Here is a 16,758-nt window from a genome sequence, read left to right as displayed (position 1 = left end):
CTGAAGGTTACAGCATCATTGGTGCAGCTTCTCATCACCCCTCCCTGGGTGCTTTTTTTGTCATCAGTCCCACATCTGTGTAATTATTGAAGAGCGTTCCAGTCATTGCTCACTGTCTCCTGAGTGAATGAATGAGTATGTGCATGAATGAAGGAGGTGTTACTTTCTTAGAGGGGTGTGAGCTATACACTCTGAGATGTTCCATTTTGGATGGATTATGAAACAGCCCCAGAAACAATAAGACTGCAAAGTCAAGGTGGTCTCAGTGGCCCCTGGATTTCCCCTCCAGTCTTGGAAGCTCAAGCCGATAGAAGGAACAGTTCCCATTCCAGAATCCCACCCAACCGCCGAGGCATTGCTCATTCTGACCTGAGCGTTGTGGGGCAGAGCAGAGGCGGCAGGGAGGAAGGTGGGCTCCAGACAGGGGCCAAGCACACACAGAGGGATGTCGGCAAAGGAGCGCAGTCAGCAAATGCAGCAAATGAGTGGTGGCTGGAGGGGCAGCCTCTCTTATGGAGCTCAGACCTGCTGGGGCCTGGACCGCCCCACGCCACTGCTGCCTACACATGCACATATGCACATGCATGCACATACACATACATGCACACACACATATACTCATGCACATATGCACACACATGCACACATACACTCATGTACATACATGCATACACATGCACACACATGCACACAAATGCACGTACATGCACGTACACGCCCCCACAGGCACATGGACAGGACTGCAGTAACCTTCCCTGTCCGTCTTCCTTCCAGAACGTCACTGAGAAGCAAAAGGCCTGTGAAACAGACCTGGCCAAAGCAGAACCAGCCCTGCTGGCAGCCCAGGAGGCTCTGGACACTCTGAATAAGGTAAAGGGGGAGGGAAAGAAAGGGGACCCCTGGCCTGGTTGGAGAGGAAGCTGCCTTCGCTGTTGGCGTGGGTGGTGACACACTCATGGCGGCTTCCTCGGGGCATCACCGAGGACCCGGTCCAAACTCCCATCGGACCCATCCTGTCTGTCATTTGCAGAACAACCTGACAGAGCTGAAGTCCTTTGGGTCCCCGCCGGATGCTGTGGTCAACGTCACCGCTGCCGTCATGATTCTGACCGCACCTGGGGGCAAGATCCCCAAGGACAAGAGCTGGAAGGCGGCCAAGATCATGATGGGCAAGGTGGACACCTTCCTAGACTCCCTGAAGAAGTTCGACAAGGAGCACATCCCCGAGGCCTGCCTGAAGGCCTTCAAGTGAGTCGGGGCTGGGCCTCGTGGCCGGGGCTTCCCTCCGATTCTCCATCAGGCCCAGGCACGGTGCTGAGGTGAAGCGTGGCCTCAGGCTCCTGGGGCCTGTGGCTCAAAATCTAGGCAGCCCCTTCCCCATACAGCGCCCCAAGAACACAGCTGACAAGCTCAGCAGCGGGAACCTTCAGGCTACAGGTCTGAGAGGCCAGCCAGGCCCCACAGAGGTCAGTGGCACCTGTGAGAGCAGCTGACCACACGAGCACATGCATTGCACACACGAATACCATCCCCAAAATGTAACACCTGCCACGTCATCTCGTCTGCGTCTCATCCCTCTAACCTTATAGTTTCAGTCTCCTGGTGCCCGACTTGGAAAACTGGGCAATGCCACTGTGGGGTAATGGGAGTGGGAGAGCAGAGCCGGTGGGGGGTGGCCTCTAGGGCCAGCCTGACTGTGTGAATCCCAGCGCTGCCCCTCCAGAGCTGTGCCACCCTGGGCAAGACACTCAGCCTCTCTGGGCCCGTTTTGCCAGAGCAGGACAGGGTGGCGACTCCGGCCCGCTGGTTCCCTCGCTAGGCCCTACCAAGGCAACCCGACGTTCGACCCCGAGTTCATCCGCTCCAAGTCCACGGCCGCAGCCGGCCTGTGCTCCTGGTGCATCAACATCGTCCGCTTCTATGAGGTCTACTGCGACGTGGCGCCCAAGAGGCAGGCACTGGAGGAGGCTAATGCAGAGCTGGCAGAGGCACAAGAGAAGCTGTCCCGGATCAAAAACAAGATTGCCGTAAGTGCCGGCTCGCTCCCGTCCCTGCGAAACACCAGAGCCGCTTGCTTGCGCTGCCGGTCAATACCTCTGTTGAAAATGGGTTGGCACGGCCCGCCGTCATGAATTATTCAGCAGTGCGAGAGGATGCAGGCAGAGGCAGGGGCCAGATGGTGCCGGGAGCCGCTTGGTGTCCTTGGTCTCCATGCTCCAGAGGGCTCTCAGCCTTTGTGGGAGCCTCTTCCACACTCAGCGCTCACAGGGCCCAGCCCCGCTGCCACTGCAGGGGGCTAGAGATGCCTCGTGGGGTTTTCCAGTAGCTTTCCAACTTGGTTTTGCAGGAACTTAACGCCAACCTGAGCAACCTAACCTCAGCGTTTGAAAAAGCAACAGCTGAGAAAATCAAGTGTCAGCAAGAGGCCGATGCCACGAACAGGGTGATCTTACTGGCGAACAGGTATCAGTTCCTCCCCGAGACCACCCTCCTGCTCTCAGACCCCCTGAAAGGGACAAGCCCACGCAACTGCCTTGGGAGGAAGAGGAGAGAGCCCAGGTGGAAGCAGCCAGGTTGCCACTTTCACTTCTTGAGCTCAAAGTAATTACGATAAAACTTGGCCTCTTGCATAGTCAGTGGCCTCCACAAAATATGCCCTGTCGCGTGGTTCCAAGTAACCCACACTGGCCTGGGACACTGGGTCCCACGGGGCTTGATCCGGGGCATTACTCGGTCATAACCTACTTTCAGCCACCACGTGGCTTCCAGGATCCTTTCGCAGCCAGTGGACAGTCATTTCACGGATTACATCATGGTTTGGGGCTCCAGAGTAGTGTCGTCCACTAGGGATGTAATGCCAGGTGCCAGATGTGGATGTGTCACCTTAACTTTTCCAGCAGCCACATTTAAAAAGTACAGAGGCTGGCTGGGCGCAGTGGCTCACGCCTGTAATCCCAGCAGTTTGGGAGGCCGAGGCAGGCGGATCACTGGAGGTCAGGCGTTCAAGACCAGCCTGGCCAATATGACGAAACCCCATCTTACTAAAAATACAAAAATTAGCCAGACTAGCCGGGTGCAGTGGCTCACGCCTGTAATCCCAGCACTTTGGGAGGCCAAGGTGGGTGGATCACCTGAGAACGGGTTCGAGAGCAGCCTGGCCAACATGGTAAAACCCTGTCTCTACTAAAAATACAAAAATTAGCTGGGTGTGGTGGCAGTCGCCTGTTATCCCAGCTGTTTGGGAGGCTGAGGGAGGAGAATCACTTGAACCCAGGAGGCAGAGGTTACAGTGAGCCAAGATCGCGCCATTGTACTCCAGCCTGGGCAACAAGAGTAAAACTGTCTAAAAAAAAAAAAGCCAGGCATGGCTGTGCGCACCTGTAGTCCCAGCACTTGGAGGGCTGAGGTGGGAGTTTGAAACCAGCCTGAGCAACATAGTGACACCCCATCTCTACAAAAAAATTTTTCAAGTACAAAGAAACAGTTATAATTTTATTTAACCCCAAATATCCAAAATATTATTTCAACACGTAACTAATATAAAAATTAACAATGAGGTATTTCCTGTGCTTGTTTTCATCCTGAGCCCTGACACCCTGCATGTCTTTTTTTTTTTTTTTTTTTTTTTTTTTTTTTTTGGAGACAGGGGAGTCTCACTCCGTCACCCAGGCTGCAGTACAGTGGTATGATCTTGGCTCACTGCAACCTCCATCTCCCGGGTTCAAGTAATTCTTCTGCCTCAGTCTCCTGAGTAGATGGGACCACAGATGCGTGCCACCACACCCGGCTAATTTTTGTATTTTTAGTAGAGACATGGTTTCATCATGTTGGCCGGGGTGGTCTCGAACTCCTGACCTCAGGTGATCCACCTGCCTCGGCCTCCCAAAGTGCTGGGATTACAGGCGTGAGCCACCACACCCGGCCCCTTCATGCCTTTTAACACAGAGCACATCTCAGAGCAGACCTGCCATGGTCCCAGTGTTTGGGAGCCCCAGGGCTGGCAGCTGCCTGCTGGCAGCTCGGGAGTGTGCCTTTCCTGTTCTCACAGGGGAGCACCCGGAGCCTCAGCAGAACCTGGGGCTGAGTCTGTTCCAGGCCTGCAAGCTGTGTTTTCTCCTCCCCAGTGGGTGGCTGCCACTGATGGGCCAGTTGTCAGCTGTGAGTGCCCCAGGCTGCATGAGGCTGGTCTTCAGGGTGGTGCCCCGGGTATGAGGGATTTAACCTCACCTGCCAAATCGAAGTGGTCTCTAGGTCACTGGGAAGTAAGGGCTGCTCAGATGGTACCACAGACAGACCCTCAGTGGCTCTAACAGGCAACCTGGACTTGTAACAAACATGCCAATGCTTTCAGACCCGTGGTGTGCCTCTGAGGGTCAGGGACCAGTCCTCAAGATGGTGGCCCGAGAAGCACGAGGCGCATCGTGGAGTCCCCATTCCATGCAGGGCCAGGTGCCTTCTGGATGCCACATTGTTCTGTGGCCACCGTGGTCCTCACCTGAGCTCTGTCACCAGCTGGTTGAGACGGTGCTCTGTGGTATCTGGCAGCATCTTCAGCACAGGAGAGAGGCAATCAAATGGCATCAGCCATAGCCGGGTGTCAATGTGGGCGACTTGAGTGTCAATGCGGGCAACTTGGGAAGAGGAAACACAGCATTCCTAAGGGCTGCCAAGGAGTTTTTTGTTTGTTTTGTTTTTTGTTTTTGTTTTTGTTTTGAGATGAAGTCTTGCTCTGTTACCCAGGCTGGAATGCAGTGGCCCAATCTCGGCTCCCTGCAACCTCCGCCTCCCGGGTTCAAGCAATTCTCCTGCCTCGGCTTCTTGAATAGCTGGGATTACAGGCATGGGCCACCGCACCCAGCTAGTTTTTTGTATTTTTAGTAGAGACGGGGTTTCACCATGTTGGCCAGGCTGGTCTCGACCCCCTGACCTCAAGTGATCCACCCGCCTCAGCCTCCCAAAGTGCTGGGATTGCAGGCATGACCACCACGCCCGGCCACAAAGCATGATTTGGGCTTCTCTAAAGCATTTCCTCCCAAAAGCATTTTCATCATTGAGCCACTGAGCCAGGTGCAGACAGGAAACTCTGAAGATTCACAGAGGTGCAGAGGTGGAGGCTTGTCTGGTCCAGTCCTCTCACTTATGCAAATATGTTTTATTCTCTCTCATTCCACTTCAGGCTGGTGGGGGGATTAGCATCGGAAAACATCCGCTGGGCTGAGTCTGTGGAGAACTTCAGGAGCCAGGGGGTCACGCTGTGTGGGGACGTCCTGCTCATCTCTGCCTTCGTGTCCTACGTGGGCTACTTCACCAAGAAATACCGGAATGAGCTGATGGAGAAATTCTGGATCCCTTACATACATAACTTAAAGGTAAGGAGTGGAGTCCTGGCCGGGCGCGGTGGCTCACGCCTGTAATGCCAGCACTTTGGGAGGCCGAGGTGGGCGGATTACTTGAGGCCAGGAGTTCATGAGCAGCCTGGCCAACATGGTGAAACCCCGTCTCTATTAAATTAAAAAAAAAAAATTAGCCAGGCTTGGTGGGGGGCGCCTTAATCCCAGCTACTGGGGAGGCTGAGGCAGGAGAATCACTTGAACCTTGGAGGCGGAGGTTGCAGTGAGCAGAGATGACACTACTGCATTCCAACCTGGGCGACACAGCGAGACCCCGTCTTAAAAAAAAAATGGAGTTGTACTCATCATTCAGGAAATTTGGGGAGGTCCCAGCAGGGCAGAACCAGCCACATGGCACCTTGACTTCCGTGATGAGGCTCAGGCCCCTTTGGGGATAAGAATGTGGCCCAGTGGCATTGCGCGGTGGCTCACGCCTGTAATCCCAGCACTTTGGGAGGCTGAGGCAGGCAGATCACCTGAGGTCAGGAGTTCAAAACCAACCTGGCCAACATGGTAAAACCTCGTCTCTACTAAAACTACAAAAATTAGCTGGGCATGGTGGCGGGCACCTGTAATCCCAACTACCCAGAAGGCCAAGGCAGGAGAATCTCTTGAACTCGAGAGGCAGAGGTTACAGTGGGCCAAGATCACACCACTGCACTCCAGCCTGGGTGACAGAGTGAGACTCTGTCAGGGGGAAAAAAAAAAAAACGTGGCCCGGTGTTGTTGTGCTGACATCGTTTCTGGCCGAGTTACAAAGCTGCTCTGTCCAGAGTGATGGAAATGGCTGGCTTCTCCCAGGTCGTCCTGCTGGTCCGTCCCTAACTGCAGCACCAGGCAGAGCATTATTTGGAGAGCTATTTTCTAGTAAGTAAGAAGGTCGCATCACCCCTTCTAAGAAAGTGTGCCTCCCTGGGCAGGTCCCCATCCCGATCACGAATGGCCTGGATCCCTTGAGCCTGCTGACAGATGATGCAGACGTGGCCACCTGGAACAACCAGGGCCTCCCCAGCGACCGCATGTCCACCGAGAATGCCACCATCCTGGGCAACACTGAGCGGTGGCCGCTGATCGTGGACGCCCAGCTCCAAGGAATCAAGTGGATCAAAAACAAATACAGGAATGAACTGAAAGCCATCCGCCTGGGACAGAAGAGGTGTGTGCGGGCGCAGGACCTGGGCCGAAGCCCGCCTCTGCTTGGAAGCACGCCTTAGGCATTCCATATTGGTTCAATGGATGGGTGGGTCTTTCAATACACGTACTAGCCCACAGGTTTTTAAATCTGGCCTGGGGAACAGCAGCAGTAGTAAAGAATGAAATGAGGAGCTCTTTTCCCTTCCCCTGTCCCCATCACCTGCTGCTCCTGCAGGGAAAGGGGAGTGAGACGGAGGCTCAGGCCTGGGGTTGCCTCCCGCTTGGCCATTTGCTGGCTGGGAGGTTTGAGGCTGGTCATGTTCTTGGGTCTCGTGGTCTGTATTCTCATCACAGTTGAGAATCAATGGCTATAACGACACAGGTACAGTGATGCCCTGCTTCCTAGCGGTGCTGGAAAATCCAGTGGTGGGTGGATATGAAAACATTTGTCTCTGTGGCCATAAAGCTACTCAAAGCTGCTTCCAGCCCGGGCGTGGTGGCTCATACCTGTAATCTCAGCACTCTGGGAGGCTGAGGAAGGAGGATTGCTTGAGCTCAGGAGTTTGAGACCAGCCTGTGCAACATAGTGAGACCTCGTCTCTCCAAAAAAAAAAAAAAAAAAAAAAAAAAAAAACCTAGTTGGGTGTGGTGGCATGAGCCTGTAGTCCCAGCTACTCAGGAGGCTGCGATGGGAGGATCACTTGAGCCTGGGAGGTCAAGGTTGCAGTGAACCCTGCTCATGCCACTGCACTCCAGCCTGGGCCAGAGAATGAGACCCTGTCTCAAAAAGCAAAACTGTTTCCATTTTCATCTCCATTCCCATAAGAGCACAGGGGCAGTTTACAAAGAAGCCCCTCGGCTCCTTTCAGGAAAGGGCGAGCTGTTGGGAACAAGTTGTGGGCTCCTAGGTCACCCCTCACTTGGCGCTGTCTCGCTCAGAGGGCAGGGGCTGCTGGTCGGAGCGTGCGCACCGTTCCATCACGAGGCCCTCTGCCATGAACCAGCTTCCGTGTTGTGCCCGCAGCTACCTGGATGTCATCGAGCAGGCCATCTCGGAAGGGGACACCTTGCTCATTGAGAACATCGGCGAAACCGTGGACCCCGTGCTGGACCCTCTACTGGGCAGGAACACGATTAAAAAGGGAAAGTGAGTTGTTTCCACCTCCGTGGCTTGAGCCAGGTAAACATCTTCAGGCCCGAGGCCTGGGCATGCGCATGTAGAGAAAACGCCCAGAATTTCCTTTGCTTCCCTGGTAAGCAGCAAGGGCTTTGACAAAATGCCTGCTGGTGGGAAGGAACCCCCAGCTCCTGAGGAAAGACTGGAAAGAGGGGCCACTTCCCAATTAGGAATATCTCCGCCAACATTTTATCAGTGATGGCCTCCAGATGGGGAGGCTTGAAGGTGATGTCTGTCTTCATTCTGTTCTTAGGCATTTTGCAAATCTTGGGACTGCATTACCTTTAAAAATTCACATAACATAAAATTAACCACATTAAAATACACAATTGAAGAGCATTTGGTACACTCACGATGTTGTACAAATACATCTGTCCAGTTGCACATTTTCACCACCCCGAAAGGAAGCCCTGTACCCACTCTTCTTCATTCCCCTCCCTCCTGAGCCCTAACATCCACTACTCTGCTCTCTCTGTCTGTGGATTTGCCTATTCTGGACATTTCCTTTGAAGAGAATCAAGCAACATGTGTCTTTTTGTGTCTGGCTCTTTTTACTCAGCATTTTTTGTTTGTTTTTTGAGATGGAGTCTCGCTCTGTCGTCCAGGCTGGAGTCCAGTGGTACGATCTCTGCTCACTGCAGCCTCTGCCTCCTGGGTTCAAGTGATTCTCCTGCCTCAGCCTCCCAAGTAGCTGGGATTACAGGAACACACCAACATGCCCAGCTAATTTTTGTATTTTTAGTAGAGACGGGGTTTCCCCATGTTGGCCAGGATGATCTCAAACTCCTGACCTCAGGTGATCCACCTGCCTTGGCCTCCCAAAGTGCTGGGATTACAGGCGGGAGCCACCGCGCCCGGCCTTTACTTAGCATGTTTTTTGGGGTCATGCACGTGGTCGCATGTGTCAGTCCTTCATTCCTCTTGATGGCAGAATCATTTTCCATGTGTGGCCAGGCGCATTGTGTTTGTCCACTCATCAGCTGATGCGTGGAGCTTGCATTATTCATCTTACAATTTTAAAAAATTAAATCTACTTTAAAAATGTAAATGTCAGAGCTGACAGGAACCACCTTTAAATGCAGAGACGCATGCAGAAACCCAGAACAGAGGTGGCAAATCGATATGCAGAGGTCCTAGACTCTGGGAGGGGCCTGGTATGAGTGCTGAGGGGTGAAGCTAGCCAGAGGCCCCTCAAAGTGAGCCCAACTACAAAGAGGGGACAGCAGGGTGTAGAGCCGGAGAGAAGCGCCCCCCACAGTGGATGAGCAGACCCAGGGTTGCAGTCCTGGGAGCTTCCAGAATGGACTGATGTTGCAAATGAGTCTGGGTGGAGGCCAAGCAGAAGGTTTCGGTCAGGGCTCCCAGGGGAGCACAGCATTATCGCCAGAGGGGTGTAAACCCTACTGCAAAGATGAGCCTGATCACCCAAGGAAAGAGCAGGTGCATCTCCCAGAAGGGCCCACGTCACAGGCCGGGGAGGAGGAACAGACAAGGAGAGGTGCAGTGCTCTTCCAGGGACCAGAAGGAGGGTTCAAGGTGGCAGCCTGGCCTGGGGCTGGGGTGAAAGGTGGTCTGTACTTGTGTTCCTCTCCCCTGGTCACTGGGAGGCCCACTAACCCTTTCCTCCACCAACCGCCAGGTACATTAAGATTGGTGACAAGGAGGTGGAGTACCACCCCAAGTTCCGCCTGATCCTACACACCAAGTACTTCAACCCACACTACAAGCCAGAGATGCAGGCTCAGTGCACCCTCATCAACTTCCTGGTCACCAGGGATGGACTCGAGGACCAACTCTTGGCCGCTGTGGTGGCCAAAGAGCGCCCAGATCTGGAACAGCTGAAGGTAATGGCCTGAAGTTTGGTCACACGGGAGGAGGGGCCGTCCCACACAGAGGGGGCCAGGTCACCGTGAGGGTCCCCGACCAGGGCTGCCAGTCCAGTGTGTGTCGTTGCTTCTCTCTGAAGGTGCCTCAGTGTGTCCCAGGGCATCCCAGCTTCTCATACGACAGGATGGGTCATTTCCTTCCCCAGCTGTCCCCTCTTCCAGCTCCCAAATTTAATTCTAAGACACATGACCTCTTTGCTTAAAGAACATGAGTCACAGCGGTCCTCAGGGGGCTCTAAGCTCCAAAGCGCTGCCCTGCAAGAATGGCCTGGCTGCCAGCCCTTGCACCTGCCACATTTCTGGCTGTTATAGCCACTTGCATGGGCTCAGGAGGCCCAGGCCCGCCTGTCCCCGTTCTGCCCCCTACAGTCTCCGTGACAGGAAGCCTCAAGGCTGGGAGCAGGGCCAGGGCCTGGGCCTCTCTGAGGTTCCAGGGGCTCCGCTTCTGCAGCCCCTTCCAGGACCTGAGCTCGTTCCTCCCGCTCAAAGCCTGGGCCTTGGCTCAGCTACATGGCCACCTGAGGGAGGCCGGGGTGCCCGGTGGACAGAGCCAGGCAATGCAGTGACTCCTGCACCTCCCCTTGCAGGCAAACCTCACCAAGTCTCAAAACGAATTTAAGATTGTTCTGAAAGAGCTGGAAGATTCGCTCCTGGCCCGTCTGTCGGCTGCGTCGGGGAACTTTCTGGGAGACACGGCCTTGGTGGAGAATCTGGAGACCACCAAGCACACAGCCAGCGAGATCGAGGAGAAGGTCAGAGCTGCCTCGGTGACATGCCCCGGCAGCCAGGGCTTGGGAGGCTGGGCCACGGGCGATCGGCGCCTCCCCGCCATGAGCAAGGAGAAAAGCAGCTTCGGTCATACGTGCCCGAGTGGGCCCAGGGCAGGAGAAGGGGTCCGGGCTCCCATCCTGCACCCAGCTGCTGCTGAGAGCCCTTGGGTGGCTTCCCAGGGAGCGAGGCTGGTGGCTGGGAATGAGCCCACCTGCTCATGGCACTGCCCATCTGCTGTGTCATTCACACCCCTTTTGTTTGTGTCGAGGTGGTGGAGGCAAAAATCACAGAAGTTAAAATCAACGAAGCGAGAGAGAACTACCGCCCGGCTGCGGAGAGGGCATCTCTGCTCTACTTCATACTGAATGACCTCAACAAAATCAACCCCATCTACCAGTTCTCCCTCAAGGTGCGCCCTGCAGCTGGGGCTGGGTGCCTCCCTCAAGGTGGGGCTGCATCTGGGCTCCACAGCCAGGCCTGTTGCCCACACAGCCATCGGGCAGTGCCAGGGCCACCCTCAGAGGGCAGACCTGGTCCAGCCTGCAGATGGGGCTGGAAGAGGGGGAGCCAGGGGCCCCCATCAGTCCTACACCCATTCTCCCCAGGAGAGGGTATGAGCTGCTCCCTCCTCCCTGCTCTTCCCCTGGTGCCTCCAGGCACTCACAACCCAATCAAAACAAACTGGATGGCCTGGCATGGTGGCTCATGCCTGTCATCTCAGCACTATGGGGGGCCGAGGCGGGTGGATCACCTGAGGTCAGGAGTTCAAGACCAGCCTGACCAACATGGTGAAACACTGTCTGTACTAAAAATAAAAAAATTAGCCAGGTGTGGTGGTGTGCGCCTTGGGAGGCTGAGGCAGGAGAATCGCTTGAACACTGCAACCTCCCTCACTGCAGAGGGTGCAGTGAGCCAAGATCACGCCACTGCACTCCAGCCTGGGCGACAGAGCGAGACTCTGTCTCAAACAAACAAAACAAACTGGAGGCCACCACAGGTGGCAGGGAGTGGTGGCGGGGAGTGGTGAAGGGCTCCATCTCTGCACGCCTCCATGGCTCTCGGTGGCGGATCCCCAGGCCTTCAACGTGGTGTTTGAGAAAGCCATCCAGAGGACCACCCCTGCCAACGAGGTGAAGCAGCGGGTGATCAACCTGACGGACGAGATCACCTACTCCGTCTACATGTACACGGCCCGGGGACTCTTCGAGAGGGACAAACTCATTTTCCTGGCACAAGTTACGTTTCAGGTAATGTCTAGCCTCACTGTTCCTAGTGTGGTCCGTGGACCAGCGGTGTCAGTGACCCCTGGGAGCTTTGTGGAAAGGCAGATTGTTGGGCCCCCACCCAAACCTGGTGATTTCAAACCCGCATTTTAGCAACATACCCAGGTGATTATAAAGTCTGAGATGCCTGATGTGGAACAGGCCTGGGGCTCTCCTAGTTGATATTTGGGAAGCTGGCACAGTATTCCCACCGGAGCTAGTGAAGGGGTGGTGTTTTAAGGAGAATTTCACAAGGAAATTCATTTTACATGTAAGTTGTGCTGAGTGAATAGTCCTGCATTAGTGCTTAGCCCACTGTGGGGTGACTGATGTTTCTTAAGAAATAAGTCTATGAATAAACAAATATTCCTCCTGTTTATACAGTCCTGCTAAAATATTTAAAGATCTGCATTCTCTGAAATTGATTAAACAGCCTGTCTTAATTTGTTTTGTGCTGCTATAACAGAATACCCAAGGCTGAGTAATCTATAAACAATAGAAATTTATTTCTTATGGTCCTGGGGTCTGGGAAGTTCCATATGAAAGTGCTGGCGTCTGGCAAGGGCCTTCTTGCTGTGTCATCCCATGGTGGAAGGCTAGAGGGCGAGAGAGAGCACAAAAGGGGCCAAACTTCTTGTGTAACAAACCCACTCCCTTGATCATGACATTAAGCCATTCACTCTGCTGTCATGGCCCAACTGCCTCTCAGACCCCACCTCCCAACACTGTTCCACTGAGGATTCAGTTTCCAACATATGCTTTTTTGGGGAACACATTCAAACCATAGTACAGCCCCTCTGCAATTTCCTTTACACTGTGCCATAAGTATGGTTGGAAACACTAGTTTTTGTTGTTGTTGCTACTGCTGCTATTTTGAGACAGAATCTCACTCTGTCACCCAGGCTAGAGTGCAGTGGTGCAATCATAGTTCACTGTAGCCTTGAATTCCTGGACTCAAGCAATCCTCCCACTTCAGCTGCCTCAGTAGCTGGGACTACAGCCATGTGCCACCATGCTAGGCTAATTCTTCAGTTTTTTAAATTTTTTATTTATTTATTTATTTTTTAGTAGAGACAAAGTCTCACTCTGTTGCCCAGGCTGGTCTTGAACTCCTGGGCTCAAGTGATCCTTCTGCCTCAACCTCCCTGTAGCTGGGAATACAAGTGTACACTGCTGTGCCTAGCTAATTTTTTTTTTTCTGTTCTGGTTTTTTTTTTGTTTGTTTGTTTTTTAGACGGAGTTTTCCTCTTGTTGCCCAGGCTGGGGTGCAATGGTGCAATCTCAGCCCACCACAACCTCCACCTCTCGGGTTCAAGCAGTTCCCCTACCTCAGTCTTCTGAGTAGCTGGGATTACAGGCATGCACCACCATGCCCGGCTAATTTTTGTATTTTTAGTTGAGACGGGGTTTCTCCATGTTGGTCAGGCCGGTCTCGAACTCCCGATCTTAGCTGATCCACTAGCCTCGGCCTCCCAAAGTGCTGGGATTACAGGCATGAGCCACTGTGCCCGGCCAAAATGGTCAATTTTATGGTATGTGTATTTCACAACTTAAAAAGCGAGACGAGGTGAAGACAAAACTTTACCCCAAACCAAAGGGGCAGGACAGGGCGCCCCCTGCAGGCCGGGAGTGTGAACTCCCCTTCGGGTCCAGCGCACAAATCTTCAGGGCTGCTGACGTTTTACTGGCTGCGTTAAGCGTACACCTCCATGTTCCCCCAGGTCCTGTCCATGAAGAAGGAGCTGAACCCAGTGGAGCTGGATTTCCTCCTGCGGTTCCCTTTTAAGGCCGGAGTGGTCTCACCAGTGGACTTCCTGCAGCATCAAGGCTGGGGCGGGATCAAGGTTCGTCTTTAGACGTTGAACACGTTGTGCTTTCTTCCCGCCGTGGAGCCCCCTCCAGCGGATGCTGCGGATGTTTCCAAGGCCAGAATACCAGGCTCTGTGGCCCATAAATTCAGTAAAGCAAGGAGGCCCCACACATAGGGATGGAGACCAAGATGGGCTGGCTGCCAGCTCACAGATAGCTCTGCGTTCCTATAGGGAATGTGACATGTGTTAGGTCCCTGAGACCTGCACACAGCAAGCAGAGAGTGATATCCTCTGGGGGCCAGAAGAGGCCTCAGGGCCTCTTACCATCCCTCCCTCAACCTCCCCTCCTCCCAGTGTAAGGGAAGCGGCAAGTGAAAAGTTTGTTCTTCAGATTCCAGGACACAGTCAGGGACCCTCGAGTCTCAAGGTCTGTTCAAAAAGACCTGAAGAAGGTCGTCCCCTGAGCTAGAATGGCCCCATTTCCAGAGACCCCTAGAGAAGCAGCCCCTAGCCCATCCCAGGCCTCATGTCCGCAGGTTAGACCCTGCCGAGGAGGCTCCCGGCTCTGTCCTGGGATGCCTGAGCTGGGCATGGACAGCTCCTGCTTTGGTGGCCGGCCTCTCGGGCTTCCTTATCCCAGAGCCCCGGTTTCCTCGGAGGGCAATGGCCTCTCCTCCTTCAATGAACTGTACAGGAAGGCTCTCGGGACCCGGGTAAGTGGGAAGAGTCACAGGGCCCGCTGCCTCTGCCCCTAGGCCCTCTCGGAGATGGATGAGTTCAAAAATCTGGACAGTGACATCGAAGGATCTGCCAAGCGCTGGAAAAAGCTGGTGGAGTCGGAAGCCCCCGAGAAGGAGATCTTCCCCAAGGAGTGGAAGAACAAGACGGCCCTGCAGAAGCTGTGCATGGTGCGCTGCCTGCGGCCAGACCGCATGACCTACGCTATCAAGTGAGTGTCCCGCCGCGCCGGGGGCCCCGCCCCCGAGGCCCAGGCCTGATGGAAGCTTGACCGAGCGGCTGTGCTAGACTCTCTGTGGACTTGAATTGATCCCCTGAACTTTTTTCTTCTCCCCATTTTACACAGAAACGAAACAGGGCTTAGAGGGGTAAATCATTTCACACAAAGTTCTTCGAGGACAGAGGCAGGATTCCACCCCAGGCTGCGGACTCCAGTCCCGAGTTCTTGTTAATCCTTAATGTCTCAGAGTATCATTAGGGGAACCCCTTGTCCCCCGCTAACCTGACTGAGGAGGGGTGCCCTGCGATACATGATAGGAAGAAAAGACTCCCCACATGAGCCTCCTACATTGAAAGGAAGATGTCAAGTGTGGACGTGAATATGCACTGAGGCCATACAAACGGGGTCCTTTTAGGATGTTTTGAGGGAGAAAACAATGGCAAAACCATCAGCATTCGAGGACTTTGAGTACCTCTGTGGCAAAACGTAAAGTCAATCGAGGTATATTAATATGGCTAGTTTGCAAGAGAACTGTTCTGATTTCACCAACAATTTCTCCAGACCTGAAACCCTTCCCTGTTGGAAGGATGGGCTGTTGAACGAAGGAGGTGACGTTTAGCACAGAAACGAGCCTGGGGTCCATCCTCAGAGCACCTGTGGCCTGTCTGGCTTCTCCCCTTTTCATTTCTCCAAGTAGCCTGAAAGCAGCCAGGTTTCCCAAAAGACACTCATGTCCCTAATAGAATTACCCTCTGATGGCCAGGTGCGGTGGCTCACACCTGTAATCCCAGTACTTTGGGGAGGATCACTTGAGCCCAGGAGTTTGAGACCAGCCTGGGCAACATAGTGAGACCCCATCTCTACAAAAAGTCTAAAAATTAGCAGGGCGCGGTGGCGGGCTCCTGTAGTCCCAGCTACTCAGAAGGCTGAGGTGGGAGAATCGGTTGAGCCCGGGAGGTGGAGGCTGCAGTGGGCCGAGATTGTGCCACTGCACTCCAGCCTGGGTGACAGAGCGAGACCCTGCCTCAAAATAAAAATAAAAATAAAAATAATTCCCTTCTGACAAAGCAGAGGCCTAACTCCCAGGACTGAGTTTAGTTTTGCCTTGTTTTCCTCCGATAGGAGAGGACAGGGACCGGGAGTGGTGGGGAGGAGGGGGTGGAATGAAGCCAGAAGTCACTGTGATGCAGGAGAGCAGCGAGGTCCAGGGAGAATGCCAGCTGCGTCCCGGGGTCAGAGCTGGAGGAAGCGGGGGTCAGGGTTTGGGAAAGGCCACGGTAAAGGTCCCTCGGCCATCGCAGCGGGATCACCCTCTCCTGTGGGAGTGTGCAGCGTGTTTGGGCCACAAGACCCAGTGTGCATCCGATTCCTCGTCTAGAGGATGAGGTGAGGTGACCTTCCCCATCTCCTGAGAGCTTCTGAGAATCGCCTAAGTTAGCCTGTGTGACTGCACCCTGGCCACCTAAAAGAAGGAAACAGCCACCCACTGCGGAAGCATTTGTGTGCTCTGCGGTGGCCTGGACCATCCCAAACACCCATGAGCCCAGATCATCCCTCAGCATTGACATGTTTCACGTTTCTATGACGTGGAGCAAAGCAGATTTACTGCCCTGATTGTATAGGGTCGCTTAAAAGCAAGGAGATTGAAACAGACGTGACTAATAACAAAGCCAGCACTGGCCAAGGGTGTCTCGTGTCAGGCACTGTTGCAAGCACTGACAGCCGTGGGAGCACTTCCACACTCAGGTCACAGGCACTGGGAGGGCAGGCCAGGCCACCCCCGGATGCGCAACACAAACCCTGACGCACAGCATGTGCCAATTTCCATGGTGTAAGTGCTTCCTCTGTGGCCGGTTGCACTAGTTGCCAGGGTCTGCTGAAAGCTGCCGGGGTGTGCTGAAAGCTGTCGGGGTGTGCTCCAAGCTGTCACCAGCCGGCTCCAGCACTCCTTTGTCAAAGCCACCATGTCAGAGGTGGTGAGGCCTGACGAACCCAGCATGCATGCTTCTGCATCATTAATTCATCCACAGCCGATGACCATTTGGCCTGGCCAAGTAATTAGCAAAGGTGATCTAGAGTCATTCCTGCCTAGGGGCAGGACTTCATATGTTCTGGAAGTTCCTTCCTAGACAAGGATCACAGCATCTAGGGTCTGAGGCCATTCCAGAGTCCCAAAAAGAATTGGGGGCCTTCAGGAGGAGCAACTCCTCCCCACCCTTGCCTGAGGCTGGCCCCAGTTCAGGACACCAGAGACAAGCCAGCAAAGGCCAGTGCAGGGAAAGGAATAGCAGATCCAGGTGTCCCCAGAAAGTCCCAAGGGCATGGACAGGCAATAGCCGGCTGATTCCTGGTTGAACCAGAGGAGCTGA

At 54.1% G+C, this 16,758-nt stretch overlaps 1 protein-coding gene across 1 annotated transcript in view; it reads left to right on the top strand.

Annotated features, from left to right (window-relative positions):
- The window catches only part of DNAH17 (dynein axonemal heavy chain 17), a 150,898-nt gene that overhangs the window by 115,408 nt on the left and 18,732 nt on the right, over positions 1 to 16,758 (top strand). The window contains exons 59-71 of the mRNA XM_016933024.4: positions 775 to 870; positions 1,031 to 1,248; positions 1,820 to 2,027; positions 2,348 to 2,463; positions 5,177 to 5,369; positions 6,311 to 6,546; positions 7,549 to 7,671; positions 9,341 to 9,545; positions 10,175 to 10,339; positions 10,627 to 10,767; positions 11,435 to 11,605; positions 13,342 to 13,464; positions 14,187 to 14,380. Coding sequence (XP_016788513.3) covers positions 775 to 870; positions 1,031 to 1,248; positions 1,820 to 2,027; positions 2,348 to 2,463; positions 5,177 to 5,369; positions 6,311 to 6,546; positions 7,549 to 7,671; positions 9,341 to 9,545; positions 10,175 to 10,339; positions 10,627 to 10,767; positions 11,435 to 11,605; positions 13,342 to 13,464; positions 14,187 to 14,380 — 2,189 coding nt within the window. The remainder of the gene's footprint in view (positions 1 to 774; positions 871 to 1,030; positions 1,249 to 1,819; positions 2,028 to 2,347; positions 2,464 to 5,176; positions 5,370 to 6,310; positions 6,547 to 7,548; positions 7,672 to 9,340; positions 9,546 to 10,174; positions 10,340 to 10,626; positions 10,768 to 11,434; positions 11,606 to 13,341; positions 13,465 to 14,186; positions 14,381 to 16,758) is intronic.

The sequence above is a fragment of the Pan troglodytes genome, chromosome 19 (genome assembly GCF_028858775.2).
Source record: "Pan troglodytes isolate AG18354 chromosome 19, NHGRI_mPanTro3-v2.0_pri, whole genome shotgun sequence".
In the NCBI taxonomy this organism is placed as follows: Eukaryota; Metazoa; Chordata; class Mammalia; order Primates; family Hominidae; genus Pan; species Pan troglodytes.
The sequence above is the reverse complement of the archived record's forward strand: the minus strand, read 5'-3'. Positions and strand labels throughout refer to the sequence as shown.